Here is a 14,851-nt window from a genome sequence, read left to right as displayed (position 1 = left end):
TTGAGGAATAAAATGTAGCACCACACGTTTTGAGCAAGGAGCTCAGGTAGTGCTCTAGCAAGGTGATCATCCGAAATTAATGGCATAATTTTCCGTCATGCATATTAGGCCTTCTGTACTGCATGGAACTCAAATGCCCCTTTTGTCTTCCAACCTGGTGGAGACAACCCACAGGAAATGTGTAATATTCAATATCTAAGCTAGTGTGGTGTCAAATAACTACCACATTATCAATGGCTTTGAAAATGCACATAATTTTATGTTTAATGCTCTGCACACACAACTTATGCATGGCTAACTCCCACCCAAAGAGTGTATTGCAAAGGCAAACCTTCACTGACATCTATTCGGCGAGATAAACCAAGCCTCCCGCATTAAGCTACCCTAGGGAAGTATCTTCTCCCACTGTTTTTGGGTTTTTCAGAAGAAGGAAAAAAATCATAACTTTTCTAAAGATAGCATGGCAACAGTAGAGACATGGAGCAGGAAACTGTCTTGTAAGGAAGCCTCATATAAGCAGAACTCTTTCATACAAAAGAAATTTACCCGCTTCAATTGGTATTGAACATATGATACTCACAAAAATATACAATCGGGAAAAGTTATGACCTTTGCAAAATATCACATTGTCAAATCTTATGATAAAAAATAGACAACAGAACTTGGGGATGACAGACTCTATGGCTGCACAAAACTTTTTACACGACTCATAGCCATGGCTTGCTCCAAGAATTGATTTCACATGAAACCTCTACCTTTTGGAGCATCAAGCGGCAACTAGAAAGACTCAGACACTCCAGAATGTGAGGAATTAGGGTTTTGTTGAAAGCACTCATGATAGCCCCTTTAGGTAGCGACCTAGCTCCTTTGTCCATATCTTAAAGAGCCCGAATGGTCGTCTCCATTCAATGATGAGTCATCGCTCAAGTTTGTGTAAGATGCCATTTCTTGCATGGGCACGTGCTTGTGAGGAGACCTTCCTGAACTGATGGTGCTGTTGTTACTAAGGCCCGAGTTGTTGGCCATCTGCTGGCCTTCCTCGGCAAGCCGTTTGAGAAAATTCATAAAGGTCGGTAACAGCTTTGCTGACACCGATATAATCCCCGTCAACTGCAAAATGTTAGCATTGTTAATGCAACTTTCTTTCTCACACCTACGAAAGATGAAGCCAAAATCGCAATGTTGTAAACTTTAATTCAAGCACAGCCAGCAATGGCCACCACAATAGAGCAATGCCATTTTTGTTTGAAGCCTTGATTCAAGACCCTTACATAACCATGTTGGAACTCTCTTTCGATGTCAAGTTGCACCCACACTGCGCGTCCCAGTAAGAAAAGCACAAAAGTAATCACAAGGTATAGTGGATTTCTGCAAAGAGATGAGTATGAGATACCTGTGTATTAGCTTTGAGCTTACATACCTCCATTTCCGGGAAAAAACATACCTCAAGAGCATCATGAATTCATTGAACCCCAAACACAGCATTGCAACAATAGCCCAAGGAGGCGGCAACCAGGATGCCCGATGCCTGCTAGCTTCCTGCAAGACAGAGAGATGTCAGGCAATGAAGGGACAAATACAAGAGAGCAAAAACTATTTTAAAATACCTGGGCAATGATTGCTTGTGTAATTGTGTACTCAACCTCCCTATTGAACTGCCTCCACAGACCACGGCACTGCACTGGGGTGATGAGAGTATCTGATGCTGCTATCTACATCACAAAGGCATGAATAGGATTCCTCAGCAGACAATGTGAGAAGAGAATTACGAAGTAGGGTTTAGGGTGTAGGGTTAAAGAAAGCTAGAAACATCTTTTAAGGATTTACAGCCGTACCCCTTCCCATGTGCTTGATGCAAGAGCACTTTGTCCGCCCGTTGCAGTTAAGCCTCTCTCTGTTACAGAACCAATCTGAGATCCAGGCTCGCTTCCATCGTGTAGCAATGAAGTAAGGGCAGCTTCAATATGGTCTGACTTCTTCTTCTCTTCCAATCGCAAGGCTGAAAGAGTCGACAGAAGCCTTACAGCCTGCAGTTTCAACCAAGAATAACACCCCAGTCTACCCACATGTCTTAGAGATAGAAATGAAGGCTAAGCTAAGCCACCATAGCGTGTACAGTTATGGATCATTACCGACATGCGTGCATCCCAAATAATGGCCTTCATATCCTCTTTGCCAGTCCAAACTCGTGGCATAGAATCAGGTCCATGGCTAAAGACTGTCGTGAATCTGCAAAAGCCCATTGCCATTAACACGAGATCTGGTAAGTTTCTTCAACCGGCAGTGAAATAAATTCGAAACAAGCCCTGTACCTTTCCTTCATGCGAAGTAAAGCTTGATTTGCTTCCTCTCTTGCTTTCTTTTCAACCATACGCCTTCCAGCATCTTGCAAGTTTGATAACATTCTCTGCTCCTCCTTTTCCTCTAGCTCAAAGCCAGAAAGAGCTCCGGCAAGATCACTAGCTGCAGACTGGGTTTCTTGCACCAGTAGCTTCTCGATAGTTGGCCAGGTGTCAGGTGTGGCAGCATCCAATAAAGCTACAACAGGTTCAGTAAGAGCCGTCTCAAGTTTGTTCTGCACATGAACCAAGACAAGTCAAATAAAATTGACACACGATCCCAAATACACCAGGACAACGCGGGCTTACCTCGTATGTGTTGACTAACTCTACGAGCTTTTCACCCTGTTTTGTGCTAGCATGTGCTTCAATATCTCGCAAAAGCTTGTCACTGATTTTAACAGGATCCCACCCAGCAATATCAACAAAAGCATCTACAAGAATGAAAGAACATTGATCAGTGCAAAGATGATGACCTGATTGATTGGCGCCAGTGTGTTTCGCACCTCGCATTTTTTGCATGCACAACAATAAAGAGAGACCCACTTGCCTGCGCAGCCTTCATCAAACTCTGCCACACTGGCTTCTGTACATTGTCTTACTACAGCAGCAAACCCTTCATTCTTAGAGGAAAGACTTTCAAAATCTTTCTTGAATCTCTCAAATGCCTTGGCTCTGTAATGTCCTAGAATCACTTGATAGGCTGGATATACCATCTACAATGTAAAACGAGCAGACAGAAATGGTTCATAGACAATTCCATACCAGCTTCATGAAAGATCCTTAAAACTACAAAAAACAGGTATTGCCTCTCGCTCCAACTGTATATCCACCTTCTATGGATTCATGTTCATGTTCATGTGTGTGTGTGTGTGTGTGTGTGTGTGTGTGTGTGTGTGTGTGTGTGTGTGTGTGTGTGTGTGCGTGCGCGCGCGCGAGTGCGTGCGTGTGTGCGCGGTCAAGAAGTGCGCAGTGCGGCTAGGAAAGCGTTGGGCGTCTGACTGTGAAGGTTTGCAGCAAAATCAAGGGAATCGTCCAACTATGGCAACAAAAGGAACACTCAAAAAGAACAGAACTCCATCCATGAAATCATCACTCTAGAACAACCAAAAACTCTTGTTGTGTGATAATTTAGTGTAGCCTCGCTCTCGATTGCACGGATATGATGCTCTTTCACCTCGATTAAAACCCTAAATTTACACTTCAATTCTACGTTGTGACCATTTCATGGGAGCTTCAAAGCTTCATTAGACAAGCCCAAGTGATAATTTGAAGAGGGGAAACCCTAATTGGTCGCCTCACAGCCTCGAACATACAGTGGAAACAGCACGGGACAACACTAGAACCCTGACTTGGAACTGCAATATCTCCTTTGTTAGATGTCCAAAAGAGCTCATTCTTGGCTCTATAAACTCACACTCACTTGAGCAAGGACGGCGCCATCGTTGATATGGAATTTTGAGCTATTTATGCTACTCTTGGGCTATTTCTGACCATTTTATGGCCATTTTTAGCCCTTTCTAGCCCAAAACTGCCCTTTTTTGTCCGTAAAATGCCCAAACAAGCTGGGAAATATCCCTAAATTTGTGGAAAAATCCCATTGGGCTCAAATTTCATGTTGAATCTCATTTTCCCACTTGGCAAGCACTTTGGACACATTTTTCATGGCCACACATGAAACCTGCTATTTTTGGACATTTTCGCCCGCATCAAACTGTCTAGATGAGACGAGTGCTCGACCACGTTGCATTAGGTCCATCAACATTCCCAAAGTATATTAGGGATTATTTACATTAGAAAAGCACTTACGGCACCAAGTCGTAGCTCCTTATGAAGGTATGTATACGGTAACAATCGTTCCCACACATAGCTCACTATGTACATGATGGCAATTGTTCCTATTGATGAAAAAGAAATTTTTAAGACATTTTCACATTATATGCGTGCCATGGCAGGATAGCGCACGCGTGCACATGGCACGATAGCGTGTGTCTGTGTGTGAGCACGGCACATTAGCGCGCACGCACGTGCATGTGTGCGCACGTGCACATGTGTGTGTGTGTGTGTGTGTGTGTGTGTGAGTTGGTTGATGTTTGTCTTGCACAGATAAAGGGCATAGTGAAGATTGCTCCCACAATCAACAATCCCTTCTTGCATTGGTTCTTTCCTCTTTAGAAATGTTTGTTTGCGCTTATGGATAGAGAATGAAAGATCCAAAAGCTGAAGATGAGTTTAGACATTAGGAAGAGAATGGGTTCTAGGAGGGCCTCTTTATTTGACAGTTTAAGGGAGTCAAACCTCTAGTATTAAGAAAGCAATCAAAGGACAACTTTTGAATTCAATCAGGCAAAACTGCTAGTTTATTTAAATTCAAATTTCCCCCCAAAATGAAACTTAAAATTTAACGAGCAAAATGTAACAAACTTGGACACTCCAAGTCAAGATTCTACCGCGACACAATAGAAATTCAATTCAAAACATTTCACAATTTGATTCGACACGGCCCGGCAAAGTTTCATGCCAAGAGGTATTGGCCCCAACAACTGGCGCTCCTTTCGGTATTTCTGTTTATATTAATCTTCGAGCCAGGTATAACTCCCACGGGTGCTCGCTCTCAGACTTTGTATCCAGATGTTGTCCAGAGGGAGCCCCCTTGGGTTTAGTATAAAGGTTACAAGGGATGCTAAAAGCAGAGCCCCAAAAGCTTCAAAATCAAAAGCTTCTTTTTAAAATCAGCTTAAAATAAAGCAACTTTCCCCGAAAGCTTCTCCAAGCAATTGCGTAGGATTTGCGTAGGCAAAAGCTGGAGTTTCCGTACAACTGCATCATGAAAAGCGGGATTCGTACACCCAGCCACGTCAGCACTATCAGCAAGATTTCTGCCACAAATCACGAAGGACCGTACACTGTCACGTCAGCCCTGTCTCCGCGGGTTTGCTAACAGCCGGGGTGTGTGGGTGTGTCCTCTGCTGCCCCCTTGTCCAGGGCCACGACACGTCATCAGCTTGTGACATACCCCCCTCTTGAAAGGATTGTAATCGCCCTCGATTACGCCTGCAAAACAGACAGAGGCCATAAATTGTCGTAGCAGACACTAACTGTTAGTACCGACGCACTAGGAAGACATATCTCGCACATGTACCAATCGACAGTCACATCACAGGACATCATTTGACATCACATGACAAATCACATTAAAAAATTCATTCGGATCTTAGACCATGATTAATGGGCAACATATTTAGCAATCACATCTAGATCCACTCGGGACCTCATAGATGCCCGATTAACTAATCCTTATTGCAATCACGTTTATCGAGATCTTTCAAAAAATGCAGCATCATTTCGTCTATCAATTCTTGCACTTAAACAAGTCAAGTACAAAGCAATATCATATTATCGGGAATTCCAGTTCATAAAGTCATACAGCAAAATAATGTCAGCTCATAGTATCCCTGAAACTGAAAAGAGACATCAGTGACTTAGTATCAAAAATTGGGGCAATCTGTTAACAGAGAAGCGGAGCGACTCCCCTCTTGTGCATACCCACTGCACCAAAATCCGCCCAAGCTGAGTTCGGGGTTCGATTTGAGATAAACTATGCTAAACCAAATGCTTCAAGGTAAAGATTCACAATCTGAGGAGTATCTACCAAGTCCTCCTCCATCCACTTCGCATCCAATGCGGGATAGTTCTTGAATTTAACCAAGAACCGTCTTATCGCTTTACCTTCTATCTTTCTATCTTTCTGTGCCAATATCTGTTCTGGAACGAGTATCTCCTCGTTTTCCTCCACTTTGGGTTGCTCATCAGGCTCCCCATCATCGGGCACATCACCTTTAAAAGGCTTCAAGAGACTCACATGAAAAGCATTGTGAGTTCTCCAAGTATCGGCCAACTTCAGTCTAAAGGAGACATCATTTATCTTTTCGGAAATCTCGAAAGGTCCATAGTATCTCATGCTAAGCTTTATGAAAAGCCACTCCTTTCCCTTTTTCTTTCTCAGGTGTGCCTTCTCAAAACGTAAGAGCACCCAATCGTTCTCCTTTAATTTCAAACCACGACGATGTCAATCTGCTGCCTTTTTGTCTCTTTCTTGAGATTTCACGAAAGCCTTCCAGACCAAGTCCAAGTCCCTCGTAAACTGGTCGGCTTCAAAAAAAAAATCGTATCTTTCGTGCTGAGGAAGGGTGGAACCTTCGTAGCAAATTCAATCATTTCAAATGGCACCTTCCCAATCAAAGAGTTGATCATCTTATTGTAGGCATATTCCACCAAAGGTGAAAACCTTTTCCCATGTAGTCTTCTGATCCAAAGAAGAAGACTTCAACAAATCCAGTATGTCATAATAATCAATATCTAATTCTCCTAAATGATTTTCTCATGTTAAACTGATCATTTAATATGGGGAAGTGCAAGGGGAGAAATATTGGTTAAGTTAGCAGACCGGCCATAGTAGGGATCCAAAAGAGGGAAAATAGGGATCCAAAGGGGGAGGGGCATCTGCAAAAGAGCTATGTGCACCAATGGGCTTAAAAGACCCTAAGGTTCAGCCCATTAAGACTTCCAAAATGCCAAGGTTCCAAAATTCAAAGATTGTGCTTAAAGGTCAAAGATTAGGGAAATTGGATGCTTTATGTGTGCCCAAAAAGTCTTCATCCATCCCTACATAGGAGGGGGCGAGCCTTGCAAGTAGGGGATGAGAGAGAATCTCACACACACACACACACCACAAGCTCCCTTTACACAAAGGGAATGAGGGACACATGTTAGCTCCGTAGCCCAGATGCCCACCTGGTGTACCCAAATCCTATTGGATGGCCTTGGAGGTGAACCAATGAGAATTAGGCTAGAGTAAATCTAGTTTAATTAATTTTAAAACACTTAATAAAAGAATCAATAAGAATTAAACTCTCTAGAAGACTATTGGACAGTCTCCCCAAGGGGTCCAATGAGCATTCAGCAACCCAATGGCTTGCCTGATTCCTATTGGCTAGGAGGCAAAGGGGTCCAATGAGAGTTTAGTTGCATTTATTAATTACCTAAAGCTCTCACAAAAGGGGAAAGGGGGACACATGTCAGAAGGCTAGCACCTATGCTGCTTAATTACCATTGGCTAAGCCTGGGGAGGTCCAATAGGATGCTAGCAAGAGCAAATAGCAAAAGGGGTCGACCAAGAGAGAGAGGGGGCTGATTTTTCAAAGGCATTATCACCTACACACTCACACTAGCTCATGTGTGGAGTAAGAAGACTCTCTCTCCTTCTCAAGCTTTAATGGAAAGCTTATCACCTACTCCAAGCTTGTGAGAAGAAAGGCCTACACCAACAACTCTTGGCTTTGTGATGCAAATCCAACCAAGAGCCAAGCTTCAATGCATGCTCGTCTCCTCTACCATGCTAATTACTAAGCTAAGCTATGCTAATATGAGTGATTATGTGAGGAGATGTACATCTTTCTCGTAAGAATACTCCTTCCTCTCAATCTACTCTCATACCCCGCTAGCTCTCACCATCTTCCAAGGTGTGTAAGGTCTTGGGTCTGAGAACGTGAGGGACTTGATGTTGTATTTGATAAGTGTTTTGCTTAGTGCATGAAGTTTCCATCTTCATTGCACTAGCTAGTATTGAAGGAACACAAAGAATTGTATTGTAAAATGTCTCTCTTGATGGGAGAAACCATAATACAAAGCCTTTTGGAGGGGGGACCGGCTCCATGCAAATCCGATCCTCAACTGTTGTCAATTGATTAATTTCTCTCTTTTGAAGTATTGTTCATGCTATCTAACTAGGTGTTATGCTTTTTGTTGCTTTCTCCACCCAAGCACTCTTGTGAATCTCATTAGGAATCTATTCTAATGAAATGCTCACTATGTTCATGCTATTTTCCGCTACACACAAGTTACTAGGCCATTAAATGTTACTTTGGTATCAGAGCATAAGGTTTCTCTTTTCTTGCTCAAGAAGGGAGGTCCTCAAGCTAGCTATAAATGGTTGGTACTATTAATTGCATGTGAGTAAGTAGAATAGGGATTTTTCAGCCTTGCAGTGAGCCTGCCTTTGTGCAGTTAACGGGGCATCACCGTCGAGAGCTATGGTCTTAATAGTGGAGTCCTACGGAGCTTACCTACGGCTTAACCACTATTGAGCTATTAAAAGCTTGACAGGAGCCGGTGCTGTTTTGGTGTTGAACGACCCTCTCTTCTATTCCTTGCAATTAATGGTATTCGAGCCACGGGTATAGTAGCTTGAGTGCTTTTTCTAAAGGGGTAAAGAAGAGTAGCAACTAGGGCTTGAAGTGCCAAAGTACACCTAAAAAGTTTACACCTAAAAGTTGTTAGAATGGCTGACAATAGTAAAGAGAGTGAAATTAATGTTGATAACTTTGATTTTGCTAATGAGCAAGCTACTAATGATGCCCCGATGCTTGTTAAAAGCAAGAGAAGAAAAAGGCGAGAAAGAGGACACCCTCTTCTCCATCTTCTTCATCCTCTTCCTCTTATGAAAGTGATGGTTAGGACAATGAAGATCAAGGCAAGAAAAAGGCGAGATGGAGGTCATCCTCTTCTCCATCTTCCTCAAATTCTTCATCTTCTGAAGAAAGTGATGGTGCAACCTTTGAACCATCTAAAAGAAGAGGCCATAGAAAATCCTATGCCGCGTGGAAGAGGTCGTCCAAGCTCAAGAAATTCAAAAAGGGAGGGAAGAGCATCTCTTTCCTTACCTATGATGGCACTTTTGGTGCTACAGACAAAGTCTTGGCCTTTATCCAACAATTTGATGCGGCGTTTGGAGATGAGGGCTTCACGGAGTCCTCTAAGCTACGCCATGTAGCTATGCACTTTCAAAAGTCCGCCAGACAATGGTGGTCTAGCCAACGGGCCAACAATGAAGCTCCACGAACATGGAAAGCGTTAAGAGCTTCCATTATGAAGCAGTTTTTGGCCACCGATGCCAAAGACAAAGTACTCACCGAATGGCGAAGCTTGAAGCTCTCTCCCTATGAATCCATCCACAAATATGTAGACAAGTTTTGGGACCTACAACTCAAAGCCACTGTCTTCAAAAAGTTGGATTTTGGAGAGCAAAAGCAGCAATTTTGTGCGGGCTTAACCGAAGAAATGGCGGAGTATATCAAATCCCAAAGGCCACGCACCATATGGGCGGTAATACATCATACTATGGTGGCCTCTTGAATCAATTTCCAAACAAGAGCTAAGAGGAATTCTAAGCCCCCTAAAAACAAGGGTTCCAATGAGCCTAAGGGGAAGGACAATGTCCCAAAGTCTCCTAAGGGAAATTCCAACAAAGCTAAGGAGAAGGGAGTTTACAAAGGCAAAAATAAACTCACTCCTGAAGAGCTTGAGCGTTGTCGCAAGGATAACCGTTGTTTCAAGTGCGGCGAACAAGGGTATGCGTATCGCGCTTGTCTCCAAAAGAACAACCGCCATGATCCTCCTAGAGCTACCTTGGTCGAAATGCAAGAGGAGGAAACTCACCACAGAGAATCTCCTCTATGCCATGCTTGGGGAAAGGTAAGAGAACATGATGCTTTTATTCTGTGACCCTGGTTCTACTCACAATTTTATATCTATAGAGTTGGCCACCAAGCTAGGCATGCAAGCCTACGAGATGGGAGATGTCCTACCCGCAGACGGTGCTTCAAAGGGCAAGAAGCTTCAGTCACTCCCTTAATCGGGAAATTGAGGCTCCATGTCCAAAGCTATGTGGACAAAGAGAACTTCTTTATCTCTCCTCTCAAGCATGAGGATTTAATCCTAGGGGCACCATGGTTTAAATGGGTCCGCGGTGCCGAAAACCCGTTTCGGCACAGCTGTCCAGCTTCTCCAACATGCCCAAGGGCCTTTTTTTCAAAGTAAATGTGATCAAGTATGTGAGACATTTTGAAAATACATAATAGTGAGAATCTTTTAAAGATGCCCCATAAGAGGTAGGATCAAGCAAAAGTGCACAAGCACAGCTGCAACCCGCCATTGGTAGCAGAAAGGCTATGCAGTCCGAGTCGCTTGTCCATGACAGTAGCAACACCAAGTCAAGATGGTCAATGACAACCAAAGGGCCGCAAACGGGGATGAGGGGGGCATGTAGAGGCATTCTTTTTCACATGCTGCTCTCACTCTAGGAGTGTGCCTAAGTGGTCTAGCACATGATAGAGTCGAACATCAAAACTTTGGGGTTCGACTCTTCCCCAAAGTTTTGGGTATCGATCAGCTACATATGAGATCGTGAGAGATGAGAATTGGGATCTTAGGGGATTCCTATCAGTACATCTGCACTTAGATCCAATAAGTATGTGGTACCCAATTTTGAAAACAAAAAATCTACAGCAGCAACGTTCCGCCCCACTGCAACAGCGCTCAAAATCGCCGTCACTAAAAGTGGCGCCACTCCGTGCTGAAATCAGCCTACGTTGGCATGGATTGGTTTCGATTACAATCACGAAGGTCGTACAAAGCCCTGCTAAAGTTGATAATATTTTAATAGATAAATAAAAACCTTGTGGGTAGCTTTGATTACGTAGATTGTGTAAAAGACTTGGACACTCCAAGTCAAGAATCTACCACGACAGCACCAAATAACCACTTCAAAACAGTTCACAGTTCACAATTTATTCGACACTGGCCCGGCGACGGAGTTCCGTGCCTAGAGATATTGGCCCCAAAGACTGGCGCCCCTTTCGGTATTTCTTTTTGTAATTAATCGGAGTTCAAAGTTCAAGAGTGCAGGCAGACGCTCCCACTCAGACACTGCGTCCAGATGCTTTGAGTTGTGAGAGGCCTGCTCACATATTTAAAGGTACAAGGGATGACAAAAGCACAGCCCCAAAAGCTGGAAACTAAAAGCTTTTTTCTAAAAAAAAATTAAAAACAACTCTCTCTCTTGCTTGTAAATTAATGCAAGGCCTTCAAAATAAAACGCTCTCTCTCTCTCTCTCTCTCTCTCTCTCTCTCTCTCTCTCTCTCTCTCTCTCTCTCTCTCTCTCTCTATTCAACTTGCATTGAATAAAGCAAAAGCCAAAAATCAACGTAAGCAGCCCTGCGTAAGGAAAGCATCGTGATTCTCCATACGTTGCCTGCCACGTCATCAGCCTGTACGTTCCACGTTTTCCGCCGCTTTTCACGGGTCTGTCATACTGCAGTGCCACGTCAACATTTGCCGGGGATTTTTCCCGGGGGCTGTCCATGCTGAAAGGGTGTGTGTGTGTGTGTGTGCAGCCACGTCACCAGTTTGTGACATACCCCCCTCTTGAAAGCATTGTAATCGCCTTCAATTACGCCTGCAAAACAGACAGAGGCCAAAAACCATCTTAGCAGACACTGACCGTTAGTGCCGACACGCGAGGAACACACATCTAGCACATGTACCAATCGACAATCACATCACACGACATCACAGGACATCACTAGACATCACATGACATTCAATATTCATTCAGATCTTAGACCATGATTTATCGGCAATGTAGCTAGGAATCGCATCTAGATCCAGTCGGGACCTCATCAATGCCCATTTGACTAACCCCTATTCAACCATGTCTATTCGAGATCGATTAGACCAAAATGCTGCAATTCGTCTATCAATTCCTGCACTCACAAACAAGTCAAGAACAAATCAGTTTCATATTCAAGAATTCCATTTCATCAAGTCATACAGCAGAATACTGTCAGCTCTCAGTATCCCTGAAGCTCAAAGAGACATCCCTGAAGCTCAAAGAGACATCACTGACTCTAGTATACAAAAATCAAGGCATCTGTTGACAAAGGAGCGGAGTAACTCCCCTTTTGTGCACCCCACTGCACCAGATCTACGGCCAAGCTGAATTCTGGGTTCCATTTGGAGTAGACTATGCTAAACCAAAAGCTTTGAGGTAAATGTTCACAATCTAAGGAGTATCTGCTACGTCCTCCTCCTCCATCCACTTCGCATCCAATGCCAGATAGTTCTTGAATTTAACCAAGAACCGCCTTGCTACTTTACCCTTATTCTTTGTGTCCTTATGTGCCAAAATCTGTTCAGGAACAAGGATCTCCTCGTTTTCCTCCACTTCGGGTTGCTCATCAGGCACATCACCTTTAAAAGGTTTCAAGAGACTCACATGAAATGCATTGTGAATCCTCCAAGTGTCAGGCAGTTTCAGTCGGAAGGAGACATCGTTGATCTTTTCGGAGATCTGAAAGGTCCGTAGTATCTCATACTAAGCTTTGGAAAAAGCCTATCCTTTCCTTCTTTCTCAAGCATGCCTTCTCAAAACATAGGAGCACCCAATTATCCTCCTTCAATTTCAAATCGCGACGATGGCGATCCGCTGCCTTCTTCTATCGTTCTTGTGATTTCTGCAAAGCCTCGCGGACCTTGGCAAAATCCGTATCTAAGTCGCGTGTATTCATCCGCTTCAAAAATCTTATCTTTCGTGCTTAGGAAGGGTGGAACCTTCACAGCAATCTCAAGCGCCTTCCTTGTCGAAGAGTGTATCGTGTTATTGTAGGCGAATTCCACCAAAGGTAGATACTTTTCCCATTGAGTCCTCTAATCCAAGATATAAGACTTCAATAAATCTAAAATCACTGAATTGGCAATCTCAGATTGCCCGTCAGTCTGCGGGTGGAAAGATGACAAGAATTGCAACCGCGTGCCAATGTTCTCCCAAATTGCCTTCCAAAACAAACTCGTAAATCTCGGGTCCCTGTCGGACTCAATCGTCTCAGGCAATCTGAAAATCTGGGCCACAAACTCGCTAAGTGATCCGGCTTGACTGTTTTCTTCATTGGAATGAAATGGCCCTGCTTGCTAAATCTGTCAATAACAATCCAAATACCATCGTGACCACTATGTGTTCTCGAGAGATCAAAAATGAAATCCATTGCAATACTTTCCTAGGGGCGGGTGCGTATGGACAAACATGCCTGTCAAACTTGACTTTCTGGCATACCAAGCAACTGCGCACAAACTCTTCCACATCCTTCTTGAGTCTCGGCCAAAAGAGGTATCTCTCTACCCATTTCATGGTGGTATCAATGCCGCGATGACCCGTAAAAGGTGGACAGTGGCATTCACTCATAACCTTTTCCCTCAACGGCTGTGTAACGCACAACATGGTTTTTCTCATCAAGTAGCCATCCCAAATGGAATATCCCGCTATTGTCTCCCCAATTCCGTATCCGTGTGAAAACATCTGCAAAATCTATATCCGTGGCATACTGCTCGACCACATCCTCGAAGCTCCTATGATGTATCGCGGAAATAGCCAAAACCAACAGCTTCCGAGACAAAGCATCTCCCACCACATTCTTCAGTCCCTTGAACATGGACAATCTGGAAGTGAAAGTGTGACAAGATGTTCGCCCAACGCATCTGCTTTTCCGATAGTTGCTTTTGTCACAAGAAGTAGCATAAACTCTGGTGGTCTCTAAGACACTAAAATCCGCTCCGAGTAGCTAATGCCGCCACTAAGTAAGAGCATGGATAACCGCCAAAAGCTCTTTCTTTTTATAAATCTGTGCTGTCATTTCCGGCCTTGAGAACTATCGGCTCCCATAAGCAATGACATGGCCTTCTTGCATTAAGACCGCACCCAGACTACAACCACAAGCATCACAATATACTTCAAATGACTTAGATGCAAGAGATTTCGGGAAAGGAGACTCGCTCAGTTTCTTCTTCTCCAAAGCATGACACACAGGATTTGCATGATTATGAGAAGCATGATGAATTGAATGACAATGATTTGCATGATGATTTGGATGACACTGACAAGCATGATGATTTGCATGATCAAGATGTGATTTCTCACAAGCATGATGAGTTGCATGAAGATGATGTGATTGTTCACAAGGCTATGTGTTAGTGGATGCTTTTTCTAGCGAAGCTAACCTCGTTGTAGATTCGATCAATCACCAAGAACCGATCTTGGCTTTCGAGTCGAGGTCCAAAGAACCCCCACAGGAGGATTCGATCATTCAGGAAGAATAGATCTTGGCTCTCGAGCCTAGGTCCACAGAACCCTTACAGGAAGTATTATGTGTTCACATGATTGATACGCACGCATTGTTCGAATGTTTCATTCGTGATCGTTTCCTATATTTTAGTCAGCATCGTTATGTGATCCCTTTTCCTAGGCATGACATATTGTATGTTGAGCACGTTTCTCTCATGGATGAGCACGAATGTATGCGGATTTTTCATGAAAAGCTGAGAAAGTATGTATGTAAGGAAGTCACATTCCATGTCTATTCCTTGGCATGACACAGTTTCCGAATGAGCACATAAAAGTATGAGCACCAAGCATGCGCATTTCCGTTGTGAATTGCCACAGTTGATTGCTCTAGATCATAAGAGAAAGATTCGATCTCACTATTTGCATGTGTTTGATGAACGGGTTGTCACTCCGTCTCTATGTTTATCTACATTGCATACACAGTCTTTAGCGAAGACAATATTTTTTCCACTCACTTTACATGGAATAGATATATTCATGGTTTTGTGTTGGAAATGG

The 14,851-nt window shown here is 43.5% G+C and overlaps 1 protein-coding gene across 3 annotated transcripts in view; it reads right to left on the bottom strand.

Annotated features, from left to right (window-relative positions):
- Positions 1-532: 532 nt before the first annotated feature.
- Positions 533-14,851, bottom strand: part of LOC147457305 (protein ROOT HAIR DEFECTIVE 3-like) — a 41,620-nt gene continuing 27,301 nt past the window's right edge. For all 3 annotated transcript variants that reach the window (XM_086512226.1, XM_086512225.1, XM_086512227.1), the window contains 9 exons: positions 2,890-3,055; positions 2,649-2,773; positions 2,313-2,575; positions 2,133-2,229; positions 1,836-2,027; positions 1,608-1,712; positions 1,445-1,539; positions 1,272-1,368; positions 533-1,110 (listed from right to left, as the gene is read on the bottom strand). In XM_086512226.1, coding sequence (XP_086368352.1) covers positions 859-1,110; positions 1,272-1,368; positions 1,445-1,539; positions 1,608-1,712; positions 1,836-2,027; positions 2,133-2,229; positions 2,313-2,575; positions 2,649-2,773; positions 2,890-3,055 — 1,392 coding nt within the window. In that variant the 3' untranslated portion in view covers positions 533-858. The remainder of the gene's footprint in view (positions 1,111-1,271; positions 1,369-1,444; positions 1,540-1,607; positions 1,713-1,835; positions 2,028-2,132; positions 2,230-2,312; positions 2,576-2,648; positions 2,774-2,889; positions 3,056-14,851) is intronic.

The sequence above is a fragment of the Adiantum capillus-veneris genome, chromosome 5 (genome assembly GCF_014529385.1).
Source record: "Adiantum capillus-veneris isolate H3 chromosome 5, ASM1452938v2, whole genome shotgun sequence".
Classification (NCBI taxonomy): domain Eukaryota; kingdom Viridiplantae; phylum Streptophyta; class Polypodiopsida; order Polypodiales; family Pteridaceae; genus Adiantum; species Adiantum capillus-veneris.
This window is presented reverse-complemented; position numbering and strand designations above follow the sequence as displayed.